At 48.9% G+C, this 24803-nt stretch overlaps 3 protein-coding genes across 11 annotated transcripts in view; 2 read left to right on the top strand and 1 right to left on the bottom strand.

The window, feature by feature from the left end:
* The window catches only part of Unkl (unkempt family like zinc finger), a 45429-nt gene extending 32203 nt beyond the window's left edge, over positions 1 to 13226 (top strand). For 6 of the 7 annotated variants that reach the window (XM_004627908.2, XM_023711726.1, XM_023711731.1 and 3 more), the window contains 5 exons: positions 7762 to 7854; positions 8372 to 8599; positions 9417 to 9610; positions 9716 to 9973; positions 10721 to 13226. In XM_004627908.2, coding sequence (XP_004627965.1) covers positions 7762 to 7854; positions 8372 to 8599; positions 9417 to 9610; positions 9716 to 9973; positions 10721 to 10876 — 929 coding nt within the window. In that variant the 3' untranslated portion in view covers positions 10877 to 13226. The remainder of the gene's footprint in view (positions 1 to 7761; positions 7855 to 8371; positions 8600 to 9416; positions 9611 to 9715; positions 9974 to 10720) is intronic. The other variant, XM_023711727.1, reaches the window with a different exon arrangement.
* A 101-nt stretch (positions 13227 to 13327) lies between these two features.
* On the bottom strand, positions 13328 to 22174 carry Gnptg (N-acetylglucosamine-1-phosphate transferase gamma subunit). 2 transcript variants are annotated; one of them, XM_004627909.2, is made up of 11 exons: positions 22083 to 22174; positions 21931 to 21988; positions 21791 to 21858; positions 14860 to 14914; positions 14711 to 14794; positions 14542 to 14635; positions 14318 to 14432; positions 14166 to 14248; positions 13949 to 14080; positions 13793 to 13874; positions 13328 to 13714 (listed from the first exon to the last, which is right to left on the bottom strand). In XM_004627909.2, the coding sequence occupies exons 1-11, from the start codon at positions 22132 to 22134 to the stop codon at positions 13617 to 13619; spliced, it is 921 nt and encodes a 306-aa protein (XP_004627966.1). In that variant the 5' UTR covers positions 22135 to 22174; the 3' UTR covers positions 13328 to 13616. The 2 variants fall into 2 exon arrangements, with proteins under 2 accessions (XP_004627966.1, XP_023567501.1); XM_023711733.1 differs by having other exon boundaries at positions 13328 to 13717.
* Tsr3 (TSR3, acp transferase ribosome maturation factor) lies at positions 22142 to 24791 on the top strand. 2 transcript variants are annotated; one of them, XM_023711732.1, is made up of 6 exons: positions 22142 to 22398; positions 22476 to 22695; positions 23094 to 23287; positions 23867 to 24043; positions 24160 to 24223; positions 24453 to 24791. In XM_023711732.1, the coding sequence occupies exons 1-6, from the start codon at positions 22173 to 22175 to the stop codon at positions 24586 to 24588; spliced, it is 1017 nt and encodes a 338-aa protein (XP_023567500.1). In that variant the 5' UTR covers positions 22142 to 22172; the 3' UTR covers positions 24589 to 24791. The 2 variants fall into 2 exon arrangements, with proteins under 2 accessions (XP_023567500.1, XP_004628176.1); XM_004628119.2 differs by having other exon boundaries at positions 22193 to 22391.
* The last annotated feature ends 12 nt before the right edge of the window (positions 24792 to 24803 follow it).

Genomic DNA, 24803 nt, shown 5'->3' on the forward strand with positions numbered 1-24803 from the left:
AAAAGACACAACTGTCAGCACCCCTGGCTGTGGATTTTAGGGCTCTTGGGCTGCCCAGAGTTTTTGAGGCTTTAGTGGGGGTGGGGACGTTGGCCAATGTGATGGGAGCTAAGCTGGGTGACATGTCAGGATCTGACTGGCACCCTAGAGCCTGTGCAGAAGTCTTGTGAAGGTCAGGTGGCAGCTTAGATGTGCAAAAGCCCAGCCCGGGTGGGTAGATAGATACCTGGCCCACCTGGGAAGGCCTTTTTGTTTTTCTTTGCAGCACTGGGATTGGAATCAAAGGGCTTGCTCAAGCTAGGCTATACTCCCAGCTCTTTTTAAATTTTGAGATAGAGTCTCACAGAGTTACCTAAACTGGCCTTGAACTTTAGTCTGCCTGCTTTAGCCTTCTGAGTAACTAGGGTCACAGGACCACATGAAAGGCTTTCTTGAGTAATAGATGAGAACACTTGTGGTCTTATATTCATGATGCCAGCACCTAGCTGACTCCAGTGTGTTCTCTGTTCTGATATGGAAGGACATAGAAAGGGCTGGCATTGTAGTGATTTCCATAGTTCTTTGCTGGTCAGCTCTGTCATGGTCCTGGCCTTCTGGGTCCTGGAACCCTACTCTTCTCATATCCAGTCCTTCAGGCTCAGAGAAACTCAGTGTGGGACTGGGAATATGGGACCTAGAGCATGGCATAGCACATGCTGGCTGGGGTGCAAGGGAAGACAGGCTCTGTGTGTGCTGGTGTCAGTGACCCATGTGCCAGTCAAGTGACCAGTGCTGTAAGGGATCAGGTGTGACATTTACTGACCCACAAGACTGCTATAAACACAGCCTCACAGGCTTAACAGCCTCATTGGGCTTCGATTTAGATGTGCTGCCCCCAGGTCTTCCCACCTACTACTCAGATACATAAGCTTTGTACCTCAGAAGGACATAAGAGACATTTTTGTTATCTCTTTTTTTTTAAATGTATCTGGTTGTTGCAGGGTCTCACTATGTAGCTCAGACTTGTGGTGATCTTCCTGCTTTCAGCCTCCCCAGCGCTGGGATTACAGGCATGTGCCACTATGCCTGAACTCTGGCCAGCTCAGCCCATCCTGGGGTGGGGCTGGCATGGCATGTGTGGTGCCAGGGATTGAGCTTCAGTCTCTGAGCTTGCCTCAGCAGGCACTCTAGTCCCCTGAGCTATCTCGCTGGCCCCTCTTGTTCTCTGTCTTGAACATGAGGGAAGTCAGGAACTGGCAGATGTATGGCTGAGGCTCTAACATCTGCACAGTTCTTGGGTCCCCTTGTCTCTCCACATACAACTATTGCCTGCTGTCTTGCTGTGTCTTCTTGGAATAACTGTGGCCTTTGGCATGCTTGAAGTGGCCGAATCTTCTGCTGTGCACTTTTTTTTTTTGTCTTGTCTTTGAGGCAGGGTCTCTGCAGTTCAGGCTGGCCTTGAGCTCACTTTATAGGTCAGATTGGTCTTGAATTTAATAGCAATCCTCCTGCCTCAGCCTCCTGAGTGCAGGGTTTACAGGCATATGCTACCATGCCCAGTTCTGCCCTGCATTTTAAAAAGCAGTTTATTCATGTATTTATTTTGTGGTACTGGGAATTGAACCCAGACCCTCACCCATGCCAGGCAAGCATTTGAGCTCTGAGCTATATGTGCAGCTTCTGCCCTGTATTTATTTGGGTAGATTGTCATCTTTCCCATCTTCTAAGGGTCACTTTTCCAAATCACCAGGGCCTGGTGTTCCTGTGTGGGCTCCACTGGTTCTGTCCCATCTGCTAGAGAACACTTTGTAATTCAGGGCTCCTCCCAGCCTCAGAAGGCCAAGGAGCAGCAGATGTCTCTAAGGAGACCACCGCCTTCCTGCTGTGGGGTCCAGGGACAAAGATGGCCCTTGGCAGCCCTGAAGCACCAAATCAGGTGGTAGGACTTGGAATTATTCCAGACAGTTATGGCTGCAGTTCTAATTTTGTGCAGTGATTGTATTTTTTCTGCGATCATGTCTGAGCATTGGGCTGTTTGCCCATCAGAAATCCAGAGGTTAATGATGAGGTGGGAAGTCAGACTGTTACAAAATATACACAGGGCTAGAAGACAACAGTGGCTAATATCCTATGAGGGTCTTGCCTCTGAGTAGGTCTTTGTCCTTTTTACAGGAGTGATGTTAATTATTATTAAAGACCTGCAGGTGTGGAGACTGAGGCAGGAGGATTGCTGCAAGTTCAGACTAGGTGACTTGAGCTGAAGGCCAGCCTGAGCTGTATAGAGAGAACCTGTTTCAACACAGACAGATGGACAGACAAAAGGTCAGACAGATGGATGACTGGCCCACATTCTAGGATGTTTCTTATCTTGCTCTTCTGGAGAACAGCGTGCTTAGCACAGGCAGAATCTGAATGATAAAAGGTATATGAAGGCTGGGTGTGGTGGTGCTTGCCTGTAATCATAGCACCTTTGGGGAGGCTGAGGCAGGAGGATCGATTGAAGCCAACCATGGCTACCTTGAGCTCAATGCCAGTCTGAACTGCATAGTGAGAACCTGTCCCAAAACAAAAAGAGGTAGGAAATGGGCAACATTGAAAATGAACTAAAAATCCACTGGTTTACATGATACGTTTTAGCATTTTTATAAGTAGATACAAACTTTTTCAAATAAAGTTTTAAGTTCCCCAGTAGAAGACTAGTAATGGTAAAAATAAATAAATAAAAAAATAAGCATAACAAGAAACTATGTAGGAAAATTATCCCTGTCTCCAGGTATCTTAGTTATTTTCTCATTGTTGGAGCACAAGTTAAAGAGGGAAACACCTTAAAGAGAGAAAAAGCTTATTTTAGCCCAATTTGTAGAGATTTCAGTCCATAGTTGGCTGGCTCCAATGCAAAGTGCGTCGGCAGAGGAGAAACAACTCGTATCTTGGCAGGCACAAAGAAGCATCTTCCTGCTTTCCTTTTTTATTCTTCTATGCTACAAGCCTATTGGTTGGTGCCACCTCCACCCAGGGTGAACCTTCCCATTATCCACTCCCAGAACTATGTATTACTGATGAGTAGACTGATCCCATATCACACACCCATGTTCTACTCATCTCTCAAGACCCTCACCTGTGCACACCTGAGGCTTTGGGGGAACTTCTAGATATAAGTCATGATACCAGAAACGTGAGACCATTTGATATTTAAGTCTGTTTTTCTTTGTGGAGAATAGGATCAGGTGTCCGTGTGCTTTAAGATTGGTAAAGTAAGGCCAATCATGTGATGGCACTGATACAGGGAAATCTCCAAAGGACACTGGGAGAAAAACTGGCCTCCCAACCTAAAAGGTACCTGGTATGAGTTCGTGTTCTCTAAAACTGAACAGTGAATTTTAGAAACAAATGGAGATCATAAGCAGAATATATTTATTGAGGGAAAGAAAGCTCCTGAGGGATAGGAAGCCCCCTAGCAGGTTGCCCCCGGGGAAGTGGTCCCTTCCAGAGACTTTTATAGAAGAAAACCATGTGGTGAGGAGGGTCTAAGGTGGTGGAGAAGACATGGGAACTTGCTTAGGTGGGCATGAGGTGGGACAAAACTAAGGTCAACCAATGAGATTACAAGCACCATTGCTCAGCTAAAATTGATTAAATCCAGTACTGTGCAAGCGGGCATGAATATGGGACAGGGTCTCTTCCTGTTGGGGGTTGGGCTAGTGACTCATTTGTGCTCTTTCAAGGTGATACCTCTTTAGAATATCAATCCCTGATGCCCATCCGTAGGGAAGTATGAGGTGTGTTTCCTCTTTTGTCTTGGTCTTGAGGTATGGCCCATATGTCTGTCTCTTCCAAGTTTCAAAGTCACCTTGACTTCCATCTTTGTCTCCTTGAAGGCCTGGCCCTGTCTGACTGCCTATAATATTTCTATCTAATTCAGCTGTCTACAACAGCACTGAACTGAAAAGCCACTGCCATGAATAAATGGCATTTTTTAGGATTTTTAAAATAGGTACAAATTATTTTTTGCAAATAAAGCTTAAGTTCCCCAGTATAAAATTAGTAATGGTAAAAATCAAGCATAAGAAAATAGTATGTCAATTATGAGACCATAATTGAGTCTGCTCACCTGCATGGAAAAACAGAGTAAGATGTCAATGTTTATTTTTATTTATTAATTTATTTCTTATTGTCTTTTGTTTTTTCTTGAGACAGGGTCTCACTATGTGATTCAGGCTGACCTTGAACTCATGATGTGGCCCACACTGGCTGTAAACTGACAATGCTGCCTCAGCCTTCCAAGTGCTGGGATTACATGTGTGTAACACCATGCCTGGCCTGATAATGGTTGTTTTTTTGTTTGCTTGTTTTTGTTTTTGTTTTTTGTTTTTGAGATAGGGTCTTACTATGTAGTTCAGACCAACTTTGATTCACTTTGCAACCCAGACTGGCCCTAAACTTACGTTGATTGTCCTGCCTCAGCCTCTTGAGTGCTGAGATTGTAAGCATGCACCACCACACTCAGCATTAAAGTGCTTTAAAAGTGACTAAGGACAGGCCTGTGGTGGCATGTATCTGTGATAGCAACTACTCGTATTTCTAGCTACTCAACCACAAGCCTAGGTACTGGAGGGTCTGGGGCAGGAGGACAACGTGTAGATCGATCTGGGCAATTTAGTGATTTATTGAGACCCTTGTCTGGGCTGGAAAGAAGCATAGATATGGTAGTCTCCCAATCATTATCTAATATTTAAAGGTGGTCTGAGCCTGTTCTGGTCCATCCCCAGCTACTTGGTAGTGCTTTCTTCTGTTGCATAGGTATTTCCTGAACCAGCATCCAGAGCAGAGGAGGCACAGGATGCTTTCTCAGGGCCAGCTTTCCCTTAGCTTGTGGTGTATTTTGGTGGTTGCTGCCCACATCACCACTGCCAGTCTGACTCAGTGTTCCAAAGCCTGCCCTGTGTCCCTGATTACTGTGCTCATGTGGGTTGTTTTTTTCCCCTACACTGTGGATTGAACCCAAAAGCTTTGTACTGAGCTATATCCCCAGTCGTACCCACACCCCATGCTTTCTTTTTTAATGGGTGCCTCTACCTTACCCAAACTGGGCTTGAGTTTACAGTTATCCGGCGTCAGCGTCCTAGAGTGTAGGGATTACAGGCTGTACCATCATGCCTGTTTGTTTTATTAACAGTTTCTGAGTGTGTGGGCTGATACATGTTGTCTTGTACACAGCGACTCGCTAAGTGATGAAAGATGAGCCAATTATGGAACAATAGGCTGTTCCACATTGATTCAGTATTTCACAGGTCGACAGACCTCTTTCAGCCGTTTGATTCGGCCTTCCTTTGCTGCTCACATCACATGAATGACCTAGATTGAAACAGTGAGGCTGGAGGGCAGAGCTCAGGTGGAGGAGTGACCCTTCGCCTCTGCAGAGCTGGCGCGAGCGGTCTGGGGCGGGCTGGGGCCGGCTTCTGGCTTCTCTGTGCGCGACTTTCTCGGACCTCGGAACGGGCTCCGCCCCCACGCGGGGCGGGGCAAGTCTCTGCGTCCTACGCTAGTGCCGTGGGGCGGGGCTGATGGCCTGGTCTCGGTGTGGGCGGGACTTCGTCCTGTGTATCCTGAAGCGGGCCCACTTTGAATCGACTGCGGCAGCGGGTGATGGGGCGACAGCAACCTTGACCGTGAGTCAGCATTGGTCACGGCCCCAGTCCTCCCATAGCCCTCCACCCGACCCCACCCCACCCCCGCATCTGCCCCCGCTTGACCGGGTGCGGGTCCTCCTTACCCTATGCTTTGGAGAGACCCCCGTGCACCCTGGCCTCAGGTGTAGCTCCTAGGGTCTGCATTCCTGAGCCAGGTGTAAGCTGAGTTCCATACCAGGTTTCTCCTGGGTTGCAGAATGGGGTGAATTTATGGATCCTCTTTAACAACCTGACTCTATTGGGGTACACCACTAAGGAACCCTTCTACAGGCCCTGGGCCCTCCCATTGGCCTCACCTAGCCACATCTCTCCCCTGAGCACTTGTCCTGCTCCTGGCTCCACTGCGAAGCTGAGCAGGTAAGTGGATGCCTCAGTGTTCTTCCTGCTGTAGCCAAGGAAAAGTCTGCCACCTCCTCTTATCCAGGGGGAGTAAGTAGCCTTATGCCTCAGAGGTTACCCATTCTGCCTTTAAGGGCCAAGTCCAGGGAATCCCGTGTAGTTTGTTCCTGTATGTCTCTGACCCCAGAGGACTGCTGTGCCCTGTGAATGTGCTGTGTCACACCTGGAGCTGGTTGTGCCAGGGCTGTTCCTCAGCAGCTTTGTTGATTTCTGTGACAGCCAGGTGGCTCCTGGTAGTGTGGCCAGGTTGGTTCTGGGTCAGGAAGATTGGTACAGTGTCATACACAGTTTACCTAAGGAGTTCATTTTGATTCCCAGCTTCTTGTTAGCTATGGCTTGTTACTCCAGGCATGTTTCAGAGGGTCTGGATTTGATTTTGTAAACAGTGGTAGGAGGTGGAAGGAGAGGAGACTGGATGAGAAGAGGGGACCAGGGCCAGGCAGAGATCATATGGGGAAAGAACCACATGAGGTCCCCAGTTCACCTTCTTACCTTGTCCAGGCTCAAGGCTCTGAGGTCAGCCTGGGATTGGGATGACTCAGTCCGAATTAGGCTGCAGCTGAGTCTAGTTGCTCTGTGGTTGGATTAGGTCTGGCTGGTCTGTTGCAAGCTAAATATGCTGGGGGGCTCTGCACCTGGGAGCAACTCTGCTGAGTCAAAGCCTGAGGAAATTAAACCATTTGCCAGAAGAAAGCTTACCTTTGTTTTCAGTTCTTCAGAAGGCATTTCTGGGGCTCTGCCAGGAGTAAGACGCTGTGAGCAATGGGTTGGAAGAGCTATGTCCAGGGTACAAGTCTAGCTGATCAGCATGGTGAGGATGGGGACCCAGAGATACACCAGGCTAGGCTGTGGTACAGGAGGCGGATCCTGGGCGTGGCCTCAGCCTTCTCATTGTAGCTGGAACTGTCCAGGTATACCTGTACCTTGTGGGCCAAGGCTTAAGGGATGTTCTTAGGGATTGGGAGCTATTTGAGATGCATCCCTCACCAGTGCTGGATGGAATGTATCTGGAGTAGGTAACCTGACCTGATTAGCATCATTAACCTATTCTTTTTAGGAAGTGAGGACTCAGGATGCAACTATGCTTTCATGACAAAAAAGTCACTCCTGCAGGCTGTGGCCTCTGGCAGCTGGATGTCCTTGGGCTCTAGGTATCACTTCTAGCTGGGTGAGGTGTTAGGATTCAGAGTTCCCTTAGCAGAGGCTTTGAGAGGCTGAGGTTTGGTCTCATAGGTTCTGCCCTGGACCTTCATCTCAGCAACATAAACATTGCATCCCTGGATGCAATAGCTGGATGTTTACTTGGTAAGTTTTTTTATTTTGCTGTGGCACTAGGGATTGAACTGAGGCTTCATGCTTGCTAGGCAAGCACCGTACCTTTGATCTTAACCTCCAGCTCATTTTAACAAATAACTAGACGCTAAAGAAGCTGCACAACTTCTGTGCAATTGTGGACTGTGTTACTGGGACTTCAGGTCTGCAGGGTGAAAATGCCCTTGCTTTGCAGAATGAAGTAGCCTGGCTAGCTGCTTATGCACTTCAGGACCTGACCAGGGTGACAGGGGTGCTTGTTCCCAGCCTCTGGCAGCTGATGTCCTTGGGCTCTAGGTGTCACTTCTAGCTGGGCAAGGCGTTAGGGTTCAGAGTTTCCTTAGCAGAGGTTCAGTAGGTAAGCTCAAGTTTGGTCTCATAGGTTCTGCCCTGGACCTTCATCTCAGCGACATAAACATTGCGTCCCTGGATAAAGACCTGGAAGAGCATGATGCCCACGACCTCGGGCTAACAGGTGAGTGCTAAGCCAGCTGCTCCTTGAACGCCATGTGCTGACCTGGCCCTTGTGGGTGGGAGGCCCTGTTGCCCACCAGTCTCCACATCTCTTCCCACCTCTGCCACCTATGTGGGCCAGTTTCCTACTGCTTCCTCAGTTCACCTCCATCTTGCCAAGCAGCGTCTGTAGGGGCAGGTAGAGCCCTTCCTCTGCAAATAGGAAAAACTACATCTTAACCACTACAGCTTGTAAAGCTGAAGTTGTATATATAAATATATTAAAAAAATGTTTTTTATTTAGAAGTTCATTGTCCCCTGATTTTCAAAGAAACCATCTAAGGGGCTTTGCAGTTCTGGGCACACTGTGCTGGTGGATGTCTGCTCTGTGCTGGGACCTTTGCCGGAGATGCCCTCTTGCTCAAGCCCCTTTGGCTTATCTGGCCCTGGTCCCCACCATCTGCTTGCTGCAGACTCCATATGCTTATGGGTAGGTGTCCCTGTGGCTGCCTTACTCACTCAGCTCCTCCTCCGTCCAGGCGCCCAGTCGCTGGCAGGCTCGGCCCCTGTCGCCATCCCGGGCTCCCTGCCCCGCTCGCCATCCCTGCACTCGTCCTCCTCCCTGTCCACGTCCCCGCTCAGCTCGCTGTCCCAGTCCCTGTCGGGGCCACTCACCGCCTCAGCCATGACGCCCCCCCAGCAGCCGCCACCCCTCAAATCAGAGCCTGCTGCCCTAGGCTCCGCAGCCTCATCCTACAGCTCTTTAGGTGAGTCCTGGCTTGGCCTTGCACAGGCACTCACCTCCTTGGCCCTGGCTGAGGGGGCCTTGCCAGAGGGGGCCCTGCCACCAGACCCACATTGTACAGCTGAGTCAGCAGGTCCAGAGCACTCACCCACTAGGGCTGTGTTGCTGGTGGCCACCATAGCATGGGAACCCCCACCATGGCACTGCTTCCCTCTTTGCCAGGGGCTGAGGAGGAGCTCACCTGGAACCTCCTTGGGATCCTCAGGCAGTGCTGCTCTGCCACCACAGCCCAGGTGGCTACATGGTGCTGTGCAGAGGAATAGGCTGTGTGTCCTAAGCTCCCATGCAGGACTGTATGTCACAGCAGCAACTGAAAACAGCACTAGTACCTCCTGTTTTTCTTTTCATCTTATGTGATCTATTACATTTTTAAAGAATGCTTATTTTTATATACCTCAGTGTGATCTCTAATGCTGAATGCATGGCAGCGGGTATAAACTAAGAAAGTAGCAGCTCAGGGCCTCCAGGATCTGTACTTAAGCATCCTAGAAGCCCTGTTCTCCATGTGCAGCCATGGGGAGTTTGGATTTAATTCCCTTCTTTGCTTAAACTCCCCAAGTAGCTGGAGGAGGTCTACTGGAAAGATCTGGGTGCCCTTGCTGTTAGCCTGTGCTGGGAACCTTGTGGCCTCTTCAACTGAAGGAGCCAGCCAAGGGTCGAGGCTCCTGTGATCATGTGCAAGGGAATCCTAGATCTACTGGGAGTGGAGAGTAGAAGGGGCAGGGTGTGGACACAGCATGGCCCCCATCATCTCTGTTTTATCCACTCCCCACACTCAGGTTTGAATGGCGTCCCTGGGAGCATCTGGGACTTTGTTTCCGGCAGCTTCTCTCCCAGCCCCTCCCCCATCCTTAACACTGGGCCCCCAGCCTCAAGTCCAAATGGTGCTGAGCTGGCCCGGGTCAGGCGGCAGCTGGATGAAGCCAAGAGGAAGATTAGGCAGTGGGAGGAGTCTTGGCAGCAGGTGAAGCAGGTAAGCACATGGGGTGGGCTTCAAATATGTGAGGGGATGAGTGGGACAGGTAGGTATGTAGGGAGACTGGCTCCAGCTGCCCTTGCATTATCTGTTGGGTTTCAGGCCTGTGATGCATGGCAGCGAGAGGCTCAGGAGGCCAAGGAACGGGCCCGCGTGGCAGACAGTGACCGGCAGCTGGCCCTGCAAAGAAAGGAGGAGGTTGAGGCTCAAGTTAAGCAGCTGCAGGAGGAGCTTGAAGGCCTGGGCCTATTATCCTCATTGCCTGGGCTACGGAGCTGTGGTGACATTGGTTCCATCCCTCTCCCCAAGCTGCACTCTCTACAAAGCCAGCTACGCCTCGACCTTGAGGCTGTTGATGGGGTAAGTCCTGGTAGGCAGTGGTGGTTTAGAGTCAGTCCCTTTAGGTGTGGGGGTGGGTCAGGACTGTTCTGCATGGCTTCACCTTTCCCATACCAGCCCAGTTTTGCCACAGGCTCTGCCTGCTGGGTACCTCCTGTCATCCTGCCCTTCCTAGTGAGCAGGGCTGTACCCTCCACATAGAAAGGCCCTTTCCTGAGTCTGAGGCGCTTCTTAGAGGTGATCTCTGAGGTCACTGTCACTTTCCAGCATCCTGACTTTGGTGTAGCACAAAAGCCCCTGTGCTGGCTGGTGACTAAACACTTCCATTCTGAGGAATGACCTGGAAGGTCCTGTGACCAGGCCAAGTCATGTGTATCTCCCTGGCTTTGCCTCCAAAAATGCAGTTTTCTGGGGGCCAGGGAGATGGCTCAGTGGAATAAGCGCTTCTCTGGCAAGTGAAAGGGCCCAAGTTCAATCCCTGGTTCCGCAAAAAAAAAAAAAAAAAAATGCAGTTTTCTGAAGGATCCCACTCACTTCATGTACTGGATGTCCAGCTTCCATGGTCCTTGTCCTAGCCCAGGGCTGGCCTCTCCTATAGCTGAGGTGGCGCTGGCCCTAGGAACTAGCTCTCTGCTTTTGAGATCTCATGGGCAAGTGTCTCCACATACCCAGCTACTTTCCCTCATATGGTGGCCCAGCATGTACCTCAGCTTTGATGCTGATGCTGCAGGAGTCTCCCTGACTCTACCAATAGCATCTTCTCCACAGGTGATCTTCCAGCTCCGAGCCAAGCAGTGTGTGGCCTGCCGGGAGCGGGCCTGTGGCAACACCACACAGCCCTGTCAGCACCGTGTCCTATGTGAGCCATGTGCAGCCAGCGCACCCGAGTGCCCCTACTGCAAGGGCCAGCCCCTCCCATGGTGACCAGAGCCAGCCCTCGCCTTCCACAGCAGTGTCATCGTTCCTGGTGCCACCATGTCAGGATGTGAGTTTGCGTCCTGTCTACCTGATAGCCTTTTGTATTTTTCTTACCTGTGGCCCACCAATAGTTTCAAAGTATTCTCAAAAACCTTAACAGCACCCAGAACCCAGCTGCCCATCACCAAGGGGCTCTATGCCTCCAAGGGCTGGACAGGGGGAGTGTGGATGGGGCCAAGGACCTGATGCTGCAGTGGTCAGGCCACTAGGGGGCGGGGTCTCATCAAAGCACTTTGTCAACCAAGGAATTTATTTAGTTAGATGTTATGAATTGTATAAGCTGCTTTCTAGATTTGTTTTTTAATATGCGATAACATGAAGCTTTATATGTGTGCTGTGAACTTGAAGTTTCCTATTCGTTTACTGTTAATTCATAGTTTGGCAGATAGATTTCATATTCTGAAACTACTTAAGAAATGAACGTTTATCTAGTGAAGAAGACTAGATAGATAATCTAGCATTTTTACATTTTCAAATTGAGTGCAAACAAATAGTATTTATAAGCAGAGTGATTATTAAAAGACACATATACATTTAGATGTTTTGAATTTTATGAGGAATTTTCCTAAACATGTGAATGTGCACATGTTGTTGGAGTTTTATATTCCAGTATTGTGAGATGATACCGAGAGCTCTACCCTGTATATAGTGATCTGTGGCCACTTTTTCTAAGTGCCTATGCCTTGCAGAAGTGAAGGAAGCGGTCCATTTGGTTTTGTTTTTTCACTTGAAACTCTAAAAGAAAATTTGATGCTAATGAAAAATGCAACCAAAGGGACCAGGTACTAACAGATTTTGAAGTTCACTTTGGAAGAAGCCGTGTTCTGACAGCTTAGATCTGTAACAGGCAATGGTGCTTTGTAACCTGAGATGTCTGGGGCATCCTGCCAACTGTGTGGGCTGTGAATTGGGAACATTCCCTCTCCTGTATCTGTTGCTGCCTACAACTTTGGCCTCAAAAGATGCTACAGAGGCCATGTGGAGCCCTGGTTACAGCGTTAGCCACACCTTCACCTGACCTGTGCATCCCTAATCAGATTCGGCCGTGTGACCAATGAGGTGCCTCCATGCCTGGGGCCTCAGCTGTGCGGCATCTTGTTCTGCCCAGCAACTCCTGGGTGACTAGGTCTCTGATGGATGGGCTCAGGCTTGTGACAGGAATGGTGCTGAGAATGTATCCAACATGGTGATAGGACTCCTCTCGGTTAGGACTGGGACTGTGCCTGGAAATCTGAGGAGAAGAAAGAGCTATGTGTCATTTATGGAGACCTTGCCCTCATCCTGCAGAGCTGGGCAGCTGGCCCCTTTAGGCAGCTGGAGGGTGGGCTTTGCCCCTGGCTGGAATGGTCACCTGTCTCTCCTCCCTTGTGGCTTTGCCAAAGACTTTTAATAGCATTTTTTTTTAAGTGCAAAGTGACTAGGTAAACATTTTTATCAGTGACCAAATTAGAATGTATTTAATATAGGAGATTTAAAAGCATTTTTAAATATAAGACAAACTGATAGAAAAATTCTATCATTTTAATGGCAGTGGATCCATGACATTCCGCAGCTATTATGCTACTAATGGTAACTGTTGACTTGGTTTTAGTGAATCTCGTTTTTAATTATAGTGATTTATTAGCTCAGTATCTAGAAATTACGTATATTTTGTGCTACTGTTATCACTGTTTAAGATTGTTTATTTTTATTAATATTTATGCACTTGTTTCCCATTTCAGGCCTTTGGTCTTTGGGATAACAGGACAATGTTTATTGGTATATAGCCTAGACATTTTCAAATTATAAACAAATAAGAACCATTAAGCTTTAGATCTGCCTATAAGCTACTCTGGTCAGTCCTTCCTATGGAATATGGCCAGTGCTCTGGAGCTTCTCTTCGGAGCTATTGTTCTAGGGTGAGAGCAATGGCTGGGAGCTGGCAACTGGGTCCCCTAGTGGGGTGCCTGGCCCTGAGTACCCACTCTCCTGGAATCAGGACAGGCTGAAGACAGTGTGCAGGGGAGACCAAAGAAGTATCCAGGAGTGAGCCAGTACTGTGGCAAGACCATGGAGGACTGGTCACTGTGGGTTCTTCCCACCCTGCCTGTGGTCTCCGGGGTCGAGCTTACATGACCAGGAGCCCAGCTTCAGGTGGGCAGGCTCCCAGTCCAGATGTAAGTGATGGAGGTTTGACTTCGGTGTGGGAGCTGAGGCTGTGGGGTAACCAGCAATGCTGTTCCTACTGCCTGTTGTCTTTTGACTCTAGTGTGAAATATTAGTAAATGATAGTGTTGCAATGTTCATGCACCCAGTTTGGATGCTTCATGTGGATTAATTTATGGAAGCCCTGTGCGTTTTTATTTTGAACATTTAGATCAGAATGTTACGTGAATGGAATTTTCTTAACCCAGAAGGTCATATTTATAATGCATAATCATTTACTTGTAGTGAATTGTTTAAAATTGTTAACACTTGTTTAATTTTTTTTACACTATAGCATTTATGCAATGGTTTACAGAATTCATGGAATTATTTTTATCAGTATGGGAATTAATTAAAACTTTGAATCTTTGTCTGTGTCTCTTGAGTACAACAAAGGCCAGAGTGTCCCTCCATGTCCCCACGTGGCCCAGCAGATCCAGCAGGAGTACTGTTCTCAGCCCAAGTCTGGACAGATGTTCTTCACCCTTGTGTGCACTTCCTATCATAAGATATTCCCACGAAGTCCTGGGTCCCCTTGTAGCTGCTCTGCAGTCATCTCTGTGGGGGACTGTTGGCCTAAGTGCTCGGCATGGGAGGTTTCTGCTGAGATACCAGGCAGTAGTAGGTCAAGTTGTGGTCTCTGGGGTGGCAGGTCCCACCCCAGCCTGGCCAACCCACCTGTGGGCCTCTCATGGGGGATGCCATGCAGGCTCAGCAGATTGGTAAGCCTCTTTATCTCCTCTGACAGCTCTGAACGCACCTAGAGAAATTGCTGCTGACAGGTCAGGCCAATGGAGATTGCAGAGCTCCTGACCAAGAAGCCCCTGCACTTACCTTGTTGCAGTTTTCCAGAGTCTCAACCCCTAGGCCCCTAGTTGCTCCTTCCTGCTGTGTGGGTTCACTCTCTCTTGGGGCCTTTAAATAGCCAGCATCCTCAAAAACCTCCCTCAGCAACTTCTCATAGCCCTGAGGGTGGAGGAAGCCAAGAGAAAGCCACCAGGGGGGTGATGGGGAGGGCAGAGGCTGGGTGTGCAGCCCTCCCAGCACTCACCTGGGGAGTGATGAGCTCATCAGCTAGGTCCTGCTCCACCTCGTCCCACCTCCACTGCAAGGCCTCCGGCAGGGTTGGATATACTAAGAATCCAGAGATCCAGGCTTAGCAGAGTTCTTGGCCCCAGCACAGCCCCCATCTCCCACTCCTACCTAACAAAGAGTGGGGATGGCAGACAAGAGGAGTCTCGAACGTCAGTGCATAGACACAGGTGCTGGGCTCAGACACTTGGGCCAGTCGGTTGTTCTTCCCACAGGTAAGCTCCACCTGGGGTGAGCAGCTCAGTAAGTGGGAAGGTAATGCCTAGGCCTGCCGTGGCCCCCTGCCCTTAGCCCCAGGCCGCACCTTGCTCCCTACCCTTAGCCCCAGGCCACACCTTGCTCTGCCGACTTCGGTCACGGCACGAATCGCCATCCCTCATCCACATGCCTGTGAAGGTGTTGTTAGTGATCTCCCATTCGTGCCAGATGCTGGGGAGGCACCAACATGTAAAGCTGGACTGGGGGATGGGCCACCCCACCACCCATGGGCCTGCCCACACTTACCCAAGGACCCCACTGTAGGCATTCCAGCGAAAGGTCTGCTCGTGCTGGGTCACATTGTGGAATGGGCAGAACTCATACTTGTACCTGGGGGCACAGGACTATCAGGTGGGCCCCAGACCCAACCTGCTGCCCACCCTGCTCATACTCACGTGGATTCCACCAGGCTGAAGCACTTCCCAGAGAGTCTGAAGAGATGTGCTGGCCCTGGAAAAAGACGGCAAAATGCTGAGGTTAGTCTCCTGCACACTGGTGGGCTAGACCAGGCAGAAGTCCCCATGTCCCATAAGCAGGGGGCTGGTTATAGAGGAGGCAGGGGATGAGGGAAGGAAAGCCTGACCAGGCAGAGCCAAACTCATTTCTCTGGGAGGAACCACCGAACACTAGCTGAACTAACCTTTCGGAGAAACTCTGGGACACTGGCCAGATTTCCAATCAACCAAAAAGCTACAGCAGGTTGGTTCATGAATGTTTTTGTTTGCTAACAATTTGTTTCGCAAGCAGAAGCATTTGGTAAAATTTTGTTTTTGTTTGGGAACACTGCATCAGGTGACAACCATAACCATGACCATCTTTCCCACACAAACACAACTGTGGGCATCTTTTCCAAAGTCATAGAACAAATTAAGTTGGTGAACAAAAGTACCACTGTACCTTTAAGCTGGAAGGACCAGTCCTGTGTTCTGTACTCACCCCTCTGAAGGCCCACAGGGCCTCTGTTGCTACAGTCTGTCTGGGGAGTCTGTCTGGGGCTACCTCAAGCACAGGGCTATGCCTAAGCTCTTGGCAGGAGCACACCACAGATGATGAGGCCCAGGAGAATCCCAGCCAGGAGTAAGGCTAGAACATTAAGACCATCACCACCACAGGCAGGAATAGGCTCAGAAGGGCTCCTGCCAGTCTTGGAGCTTGAAGCCAGCATGCCAAGACTACCAGAGTTATTTTTTAATTTTTTTCCCAAAGACTTAAGTTTCAACAAAGCTACGAGGATGCAAAGAAACAAAAAGTTTGTTCAAAGGAGGAAAACAAGAAACAAAAAACCCATTGGAAAATTCTATATTCAGGAAAATGTTTTTCAGGAATGAGGGGCTGTGTAGCTTAGTGGACAAGAGCATGCTTATATATTTTGGAGCTCTGATACTTGTGTACATGTAAGTGTTACATAGTGGTAAGCTGATTCTCACAAATCTTGTTGTGTGACTTAAGTCTACTTTGACTTTTTTTTTTTTTTTTGTTCCTCGAATGCCTTCAGGGCACTTTTCGCCAGCGGGAGAGGTGTGAGGTTCGAACTCCAGCAACCTGAGGCTGACAGCTTTGTGGAAGCAGCCACTTAAAGGCCTGAGCTAGGGCCAGGCCCCCTTTGACATTTTGATATTTGTAGTCACCCCACTTGTTTGGCATGTCTTTTCCATCCCTTCACTTTCAGCCTGTTTATCTTTGGAGCTCAAGTGAATCTCTTAAGAGCAACTACAAGACATCAGAGCTCCAAAACAAATGTTCAAGGTCCTAGGCTCAATACCTACCAAGTCCCTCCCCTCCCCCCCCAAAAAAGTCAAGGACATTCCTAGGTAATAAAACCTGACAAATTGGATTATCTTGGTATGGGCAGAACTGACTTAGCAGAAATGCCAGGTGGAGCCTGGATAGGAAAAGACAAGCAGAACCAAGCTCTCCATTTCAGACAGACAATGGCCAACAAGAAAACCCAGATTGTCATCTCAGGCTTAAAAATCTGTGATTAAACTTAATGCAGAAAAACTAATTAGAAATCTGTCAGTCACACAATGTAAAGATGGAATTTGTGACCAATTACAGAACAAACTGTATGAGTAGTTTTTGTATGTAATTGAAGTTGGTGTAAATGTCTTTTTATGATTCAAAATTTTGTATGCAATCCCCACAGTAGCAACAGAGAAAATGATGATGACGTGTATGAAAGGTAATCAAAATATACCACTTCAGGGCTGGGGAGAAAGCTCAGTGGCATAAGCGTCTGCCTGGCAAACATAAGGTCCTGAGCTACAGGACGCTGAGGTACAGATCACCTGAGTCCGCATTAGCCACCAAGCTGGTGAACAAAAGTACCACTGTACCTTTAAGCTGGAAGGACCAGTCCTGTGTTCTGTACTCACCCCTCTGAAGGCCCAGAGGGTGACACAGTGAGCCAGACTGTCTGGGAAGAGGAGGGGTGGGGAAGCCACTACAAAACCCAACAGTAGCAAATACCTATAATCATCAATATTTGGGAGGCTGAGGCAGAACGATCATAAGTTCAAGGCCAGCCTGAACTATCATACTGAGACCTGTCTCAAAATAAAACACCACTGTAAGACATCTTGTTGTTTTCTCTAAGTTCTTAAATACATTAAACTTTGCATTTGCAACACAGTATAAAGAATAAAAGACTCCCCTAGATGCTCAGTACTAGTAGAATCATTTCACTTCAAAAAGGCAAAGACAAGCCATGCAAACAGAACAGAAATGGCTGTACTAACATCAGACAAAATAAAATATAATAAACTGTTCAAGAAAAAACATGGTTAAAAAAGATGTGGTCTTGGCTGGTGAGATGGCTCAGTGGTCTAAAGCACCTACTTAGAACAAGCTTAGCAAAGCACAAGGACCAAGGTTCAATCCCCCAGCACCACATGCCAGCCAGTCCCGCCCCCTGGTGGGCTGAGCTGCCCCCCCCCTCTAAATAAAACAAATTTAAAAAAAGATGTGATCTTTTAATATAATGGAATATTACTCAGCCATAATAAGGATAGGCCATGGGCTGAGGATAAAGCTCAGTGGTACAGTGCCTGCCTGGCACACACAAGGTTCTGAGTTTGATTCCATGTACCAGAAAAAAAGATAACAGAAAATATAAAGACAACAATTTGAAGGCTGGGGATATAGCTTAAAAAAAAAAAAGCACTAAATAGCCCAAAGGGAAAAAGGCAGGAAAATAATGGTAAAGCAGAGATAAGTAAAAACAACAACAAAAAAAGTAAAACCAAAAGTTGGGGGTTTTTTTGGTTTTTTTGTATTTTTTAGGGAAGGGTCTACAGGGCATTCAGGGTCTCACTACTAGATCAGACTCGTAGTGATCCTCCTGTTTACAGCCTCCCAAGAGCTGGCATTACAGGCACGCACCACCATGCCCAGTCTCAATTGCCATCTCAGCACGCTCCAGGGGCAGGCTGGCACAGCAGGCCCCAGGATCGAACCTCCGGCCCCTGCGTCTGCTTGCAGGCACTTTAATCCACTGATCTATTTGGCCAGCCCTAAAAGTTGATTTTTTTAAAAGATAAAAATAGACTCACCAGGTCTAAAAGGAAGACTGAAAACATTAAAATCAGAAATAAAAGGTGGATAGCACAACAATTTTTACAGAAATAGAATAAGAGAACATTATGAACAACTCCGTACCACAATTTGATGACCTAAATGAAAGTGATGAGGTATTAGGAAACACATAGCTTGCCAGGCCAAATCATGCATTCAGAATGTCAGAATGTACCACAAAGGTTAAAGAGCTAGTGTAACCAAAAACCTCCAGGTAAAGATGAGTCTAAGCAGACAGCTTCACCAGTAGTTTTTTTCCACACATTTTAAAGCACTAACAATGATCAGTCTCACAGACAGTTGGGGCTGTGTGGCCAAAACTACTCTGATATTAAGGCCAGAAAGAGACAACTCAGGAGACCAACATCCTGTTAACAGTGATGCTGAAGTCCTCAACAAAACACCAGCAAACTAGCTGGTCCCGATGGTGGCATCCATCATCTCAGCTATTCAGGAGGTGCCCAGGAGTTTGAGTCTAGTCAGGGCAACACCACCACCCTGTATCCCTTGTTCCTGTCCCTCTTTTTTTTTTTTTTTTTTTTTGAGAAAAGGTCTTGCTACATAGTTCAGGCCTTCAACTCACTATGTAGCCCAAGCTAGCCTCTAATTTCCTGGGTTTAAGCCCTAGCAATGTACATACATGTGCGTACACACACACACACACACACACACACACACACACACCACTAGCAAACTGAATTCAGCATGTTAAGACTAATAACCTGACACAGAAAAATTAATACATGTAATATACTGCACTGACAGAACAAAGGGGAAAACCACATGATCATTTCAATTAGTGCAGAAAAAGCACTTAGCAAAATTCATCCTTTTGTGATTTAAAGCACACAGAAACCTCAGCAAATGAGAAATGAAAAAGACTTCCTTGTAAAGGTCATATAGGCTGATGCCACACTCAGTAGGTTCTTCACCCAAGGCCAGGAGCAGGACACACTGGGCACTGCTGTGCAGCCAGAATAATAGCAAGGAAGGAGTAAGGTCACCTCTTTGTGAATAACCTGGTTTCCTATGTAGAAAGTCCACAAAAACCTTGTTAGGACTAATAAAGTTACAGCATACAAAATCTGCATCCAGGGACTAGGGAGATAGCTCAGCAGTCTAAGTGCCAGTCTGTCAAGAGCAAGGACCCGGGCTTGATCCCCAGTACCACATGCCATGATGGCTACTAAAACTGGGCATGGTGGCACACACCTGTAATCCTAGTGCTGGGGAGGCTGAGACAGGAGTGTCACTATGAGTCCGAGCTGCATAGTGAGATCCTGTACCAAACACATAAAATTGGAACAGCATTGGAAGCCCAGACAAGAATATTCAAATATACAAATGACTTGACAAGGGTGCCAAAGCCATTCAGTGAGGAAAGTTCAGTCTCAACAATGCTAAGAAAGCTAGACCCTAAATCATGGCATATGCAAAATGAGTCAAACACATAGCTAAAGATCTTGAAAATGGAGGGAAAGCTTCTGAGCCCTGAGTTCGGAAATGATTTCTTGGATTATAACTAAAGCACAGGCAGCAAAAGCAGAATCAGACAAACTGGACTGAAAAAACTTTTTTTTGAGACAGGATCTCATTACGTAGTTCAGGCTGGCCTTGAACTCAGGATGATTCCTTACCACCTCAGCCTCCCAAGTGCTGGGATACTGGGCACCAAAATGAAAAATTTTTGTGCATCAAACAGCAGCTCTAAAAACGGTGCCGTTTTAGTGTGGCAGTTCCTCCATGTCATGGTTTATACTTAGATGTCCCTGCAAAGCCTCATGCAATTATAATCAAGATCTTTGAAATGCAATTGGATATTAGGGACACTATCACTGTCTCCCTTTAGGTGGGGCCTGGTCAGAAGAGGTGAGTAACCAGGAAGATTTATATTTTCCTTCCTGGCTCCTCCTGGGACACCATGATGGGAGCAGCTCTTTGTGAAGGCTCCTGCCATGCCATTCTACTTTGGAGCCAGGTGGCCTTAGACTGTAACTGTGAACCAAAATAACCTCTCAGGCCAGTGAGATAGCTCAGTGGGCTAACGCGCCTGCTTAGGCAAGCACAGGGATTGGGGTTAGATCATCCTTGGCACCACATGGCGGTGCAGGCCGTAATCCCAGCGCTGGGGAGGCTGAAAACAGGAGAATCACTACCAGTCTGAGCTGCATAATAAGACCCTGTTCTAAATACATTAAAAAGTTTTAAAAAACAAATCCCTGGTACAAAAAGAAATCCTCAGATTAGTCAGGATGGTGGCAGCTAAGCTGAGGAAGGAAGCCAGGAACTGCTGAATGGAGGAGAGTTTTAACTTAGGGTGGTGAAAACTTGTGCCACAGAACCACACACTTCAAGGTGGTTAAATGGCAAATTAGATCGCTGGTCTTTTGCTCTTGGGAATCAAACCACGGACTCCTACAGGCAAGACAAATGCTTTACAATGAACCATACCCTCAGCCCTAGGATTTATTTTTGGGGTTTTCTTTGGTGGGATTACAGTGGTGGTGGTGGCGGCAGATGTGTGTGTGTGTGTGTGTGTGTGAGAGACAGGGTGTCACTATGTAGCCCAGGCTGGCCTCACACAGACAGTGATCCTCCTGTCTCAGCTTCCCTAGTACTGGGATTATTGGTGTGCCCCACAATTCCAGGCTAAGATTTGTTTTTATTGTAACATGTAACAAAGCTAAAGAGAGAACAAGGCTGAGGGCTCAGGAAGGAAAAGCGGAGCAGAGGAGCACAGGGACTACCTCTGGTGAAAGCCAGGGACTCCCAGATGGTGCTAAAGAGACCCACAACTTAGGGGCATAAAATGCCAAAACCAACCCTTGGTAAAAAAAACAAAAAACAAAAAACAAAGCCAACCCATGGTGTTGGAGAAAAGAGTAGTACGCCAAACAGAAGACCCTCCTCTGAGAGTGGAAGCAGTCTGATCCAGCACTGCCTTGTGACCTGAGTTCCGGAATGTTTTATTTTAGCAAATCCAGCACAGAGGTATTCAATAAGAAAATGAGCACACTCATCCGGGCCTATGGGCATACACCTGAAATCTCTCAGCACTTGGGAACCTAAGACAGGAGGATCATAAGTTTGAGGTTAGCCTGGACTAACCTCATACATACCAAGACCCTATCTCAAAAAACCAAACCAACAAATAAAACAAAGTACATTCTATGACTCAAGCTTCAACGTCTGGGATTCTGCCTCAGGAGCCCACTTGTGCAAGGGTAAACAGTCATCAAAGATGTTCTTCATGGCAACATTTCTAATACCCTCAAATGTAAATCACCTCAATACTTGCTAAGAAAGGAATATGAAATCCTGCGCAATACTAAGCAAAAAGAACGCTGACCTGTGTGTAGGACCATGAAGAGCTCCTAGGCACAGAGTGATGTGACCAAGTAACGACAAATACCCTCTCTCTCTCAAAACAAAAAACATTTAGGATGTTTTCTGTTTACCCATTTATGCACACCAAAACACCAGTTATCAGTGCCCAACTCCAAAGACTGAATAAAGGCCTAAGTCTGGGGCCAAGCTCAGGACAAGAACGTTCAGGCATATTTTCTCACACTCAGACATTCACAGGCTGACAGACGAACACATGCGCTTCTAGGCAGCAACTCGGGGTCTCTCCTCAAACACCACCCTTCCCTCCCGACCGGGGCTCTCCTCGTCTCGCTGAAGATGGAAACCCGGTCCGCCTTGGTCGCACCCAAGCCGGCTGCCCGCTCGCAGGCTGGCGGACAGGCTCACCTGTCAAGGGCGAAGGGTCTCTTTTGGGCTGCAGGCGATTGGTCTGGGGCAGGAACGGGTTGTTCAGCCTACGGACACGACAAGTCAGGGGACTTCCCCGGAGGCCCCGGCCCGGAGCCGCCAACCCGAGAGGCGCTCACCCGAACGCGTTGGGCTCCTCCACCACCTTCATCTTCGCGGCAGCTGTCAGCGCGGGCCCTGCAGGTAGGGAGGCGCTGAGGAAGCTCCGAGACCCTCGGGCGGGACGGGGGAGTGGGAGGACGGGACTAGGGGTGGAGTCGGAGACACTAACCGGTCACTGCAAGCCCGAGCCGTAACAGCAACACCGACAGCCGCGCCGCCATCGCGCCGCCGCGCGGTCACGTGAGGACGGGAGCAGGAAATGCCGTCACCCGAGCGACGCAAACCAGAAGCGGCGCCCTCGCCGGCGCGCTGCCCCGGGCGGTGGCGGAAGGGCGTTCTGGGGCTTGGGGATCTGTGCGCCCCGCTATGGGCCGCCGGCGGGCAGCGCGCGGGTCAGGGGCCGAGGGCAGCCGCGTTCGCCGTCCCCGGGGCCGCTCTCTGGAGACTTTCGCCGAAGAGGTGGGCGCCGCGTTGCGCGGTGAGTGGTGAGCGATCAGGAGGGCGGGGAGGGGTTACCCCGGGAGCCCGCGCTGAGGTGGGACCCTTCTCTCTCCCGGTGCAGCGTCGGTAGAGCCAGAAGCTGCTGAGGATGAGGGCGGCCCGAACCCAGCCACGCTGCCCTTCGCGCTGGCTATGTGGGATTTGGGCCATTGCGACCCCCGGCGCTGCACGGGTCGCAAGCTGGCCCGCCTGGGCCTGGTACGCTGCCTGCGCCTGGGCCACAGGTTCGGCGGGCTGATACTCAGCCCCATGGGCTCCCAGTATGTGTCCCCGGAGGACAGGTATGTATGGGAGGCCTTGGTGGTTGGGGTGGGGGCTACTTATCTCAATTCTCTGGTTTTTGTGAGTCACCCTGTCTCCGGGGCATCACTCCCTTCAGGGTTCACATATTTATTCTTGAGTGCTATGTATGTATACTCTCTACATGAGTAGGGGCACGTCTAATTTGCCTCCTTGCCTAGGATGTAGGAGAGCCCAATCAACGTTTATTGAGTAAACATTCTTCAGGTACCACCAGCACCTGCCTCAAAAGTTTACACACAAGGGCTTCTTGTAGGTATTTGGGGATAAGAAAATGATATCCAGTATCCCTAGCGAAGTGTCTTCAGGAGCATATGTAACTTGAGGCCATCACCTAAGTGCTGCTGGCACAGAATTTACCTTGTCTTGTCCTTGACAGACAGCTGGTTGCTCAGGCTGGAGTCGCAGTCATAGACTGCTCTTGGGCCAGACTGGGTGAGACGCCTTTTGGGAAGATGCGAGGGAAGCACTTGCGACTGCTGCCTTATCTGGTGGCTGCGAACTCCGTGAACTATGGCAGGCCCTGCAAACTCTCCTGCGTGGAAGCTTTTGCCGCTGCCTTCTATATTGTGGGTGAGTTTCAGGCTTGCCATCAGCCCAACCTGGCATTCTGGTCTAGTGGTCTGACTGTGCAGGTATGACTGTGGTTGCCCGAGACATCAGGACAGGCCTTCAATCCCAACTCCCACTTAAGAGCCGGGACCTTGTAGAGTTAGAGTGGAGGCATAGTGACACAGCTGCCTACCAGTTGAACAGTGGCATCTGTCAAGACAGGACTGCCCTGAGAATCCATAGAATTTAAGGTCCAAGGAGAAACCTAGATGGAGGCCAGTAAGATGCGAGATGTGACAGGCTTGGTGGGACTCTTGTTTCTCACTAAAGGGGAGAGAATGAGGGTGGCAGAGAAGGGGCTTGTACCAAGACAGACAGACATTAGAGGGCCGGCATGGAGTGGCATGACTCGAAGTTGTTATGTGGGGAGGACACTTCAGTCCCCAGGCACAGTAGCACTGCCTAGCAGTTGGGGTTACAAAGACGTAACGGCGAACCTTTTAGAGCTTTCAGTGATACAGCCCACTGCAGCTCACATGTCATAGGTTCGCCACCACTGCTCTAGAGGGATTAAGATCTTCAGGTTTTCTGTGCCATCAGGCTTTTCAGATCTTGCTGTCATTTTGCTGCGGAAATTTAAGTGGGGCAAAGGCTTCTTGGAGCTGAACCACCAGCTCCTAGACAACTATGCAGCCTGCAGTGGACCTGAGGAAGTGCTACAAGCAGAGCAAGAGTTCTTGGCCTGTGCCAAGGAGGCTCCTGAGGAGGAGGAAATTGGTGAGGCTTGCATGAATGGGAACCCCTGTAGGCCTGTACCTCCTGAAAAACACTGGGGTAGTGTTATATCTGCCTTGGGCTTAGAACTCATCTTTCTCTTTCTTTCCTTGGTTCAGACCCATTTGATGTGGATTCAGGGCGAGAGTTTGCAAATCCCAACAGGCCTGTGGCTACTATCCGGTAGGTCCTGGCTTCCCTTGACCCCTGGCCTCAGCTTCTGCCTGTGGGGGTCCTAAGTGACACCTGAATGGTGACTGAGCATATAAAGTAGACATCCACCAGGGAGGGTTTGGCTTAGCAGGGAGTGAGAGAGGTGTCTTTAGCTTTGGGGCTTTGTGGGTGAGGACACAAAGGCTGCTTTGGACTGACCAGGGTTGACACCATGAAGGAACATACCCTCTCCCCCAAGGCTACCCATGGACACAGATGAAAGTGATGAGTCCGAAGAACAAGAGCCTGAAGACAGTGATGGAGAAACCAACAGCTGCTCCCAGGAGGCAACTCTGGAACAAGGGGATGAGGCCATGGCCTCAAGTGAGACTTAGAAAGGAATCAAGAAACGGCAGTCTGAAGGTTGCAGACACATTGTTTAAACAGGGTAGTAAGAACTCCAGAGATAGAAGAAACAAGGGTGGCAGTGGTAGCCGCTGCAATTGTGGATAGAGTGGAGCTTATTGCAACACAGGGATAGGCTTGCTGGGTTGGAGCTACTTTGGAGCTCTCAATGAAGCTATGGACTGAGAAGGAGCCTCAAGTGTTT

The sequence above is a fragment of the Octodon degus genome, unplaced genomic scaffold (assembly GCF_000260255.1).
Source record: "Octodon degus isolate 3935 unplaced genomic scaffold, OctDeg1.0 scaffold00021, whole genome shotgun sequence".
In the NCBI taxonomy this organism is placed as follows: domain Eukaryota; kingdom Metazoa; phylum Chordata; class Mammalia; order Rodentia; family Octodontidae; genus Octodon; species Octodon degus.

What these genes read in the sequence shown, in the direction of transcription:
- Gnptg (XM_023711733.1), bottom strand. Translation starts at nt 22,134, where the DNA reads ATGGCGGCGCGGCTGTCGGTGTTGCTGTTACGGCTCGGGCTTGCAGTG. An exon ending in CTCTGGAAAACTGCAACAAG is followed by an intron (nt 13,875 to 13,948) that starts GTAAGTGCAGGG and finishes CAATTTCTCTAG; the next exon opens with GTGCGTTCAGAGCTGTCAGA. An exon ending in CCCCCATGAGAGGCCCACAG is followed by an intron (nt 13,718 to 13,792) that starts GTGGGTTGGCCA and finishes CTGGTATCTCAG; the next exon opens with CAGAAACCTCCCATGCCGAG.
- Tsr3 (XM_023711732.1), top strand. Translation starts at nt 22,173, where the DNA reads ATGCCGTCACCCGAGCGACGCAAACCAGAAGCGGCGCCCTCGCCGGCG. An exon ending in TATGTGTCCCCGGAGGACAG is followed by an intron (nt 22,696 to 23,093) that starts GTATGTATGGGA and finishes TGTCCTTGACAG; the next exon opens with ACAGCTGGTTGCTCAGGCTG. An exon ending in CGCTGCCTTCTATATTGTGG is followed by an intron (nt 23,288 to 23,866) that starts GTGAGTTTCAGG and finishes CTGTGCCATCAG; the next exon opens with GCTTTTCAGATCTTGCTGTC.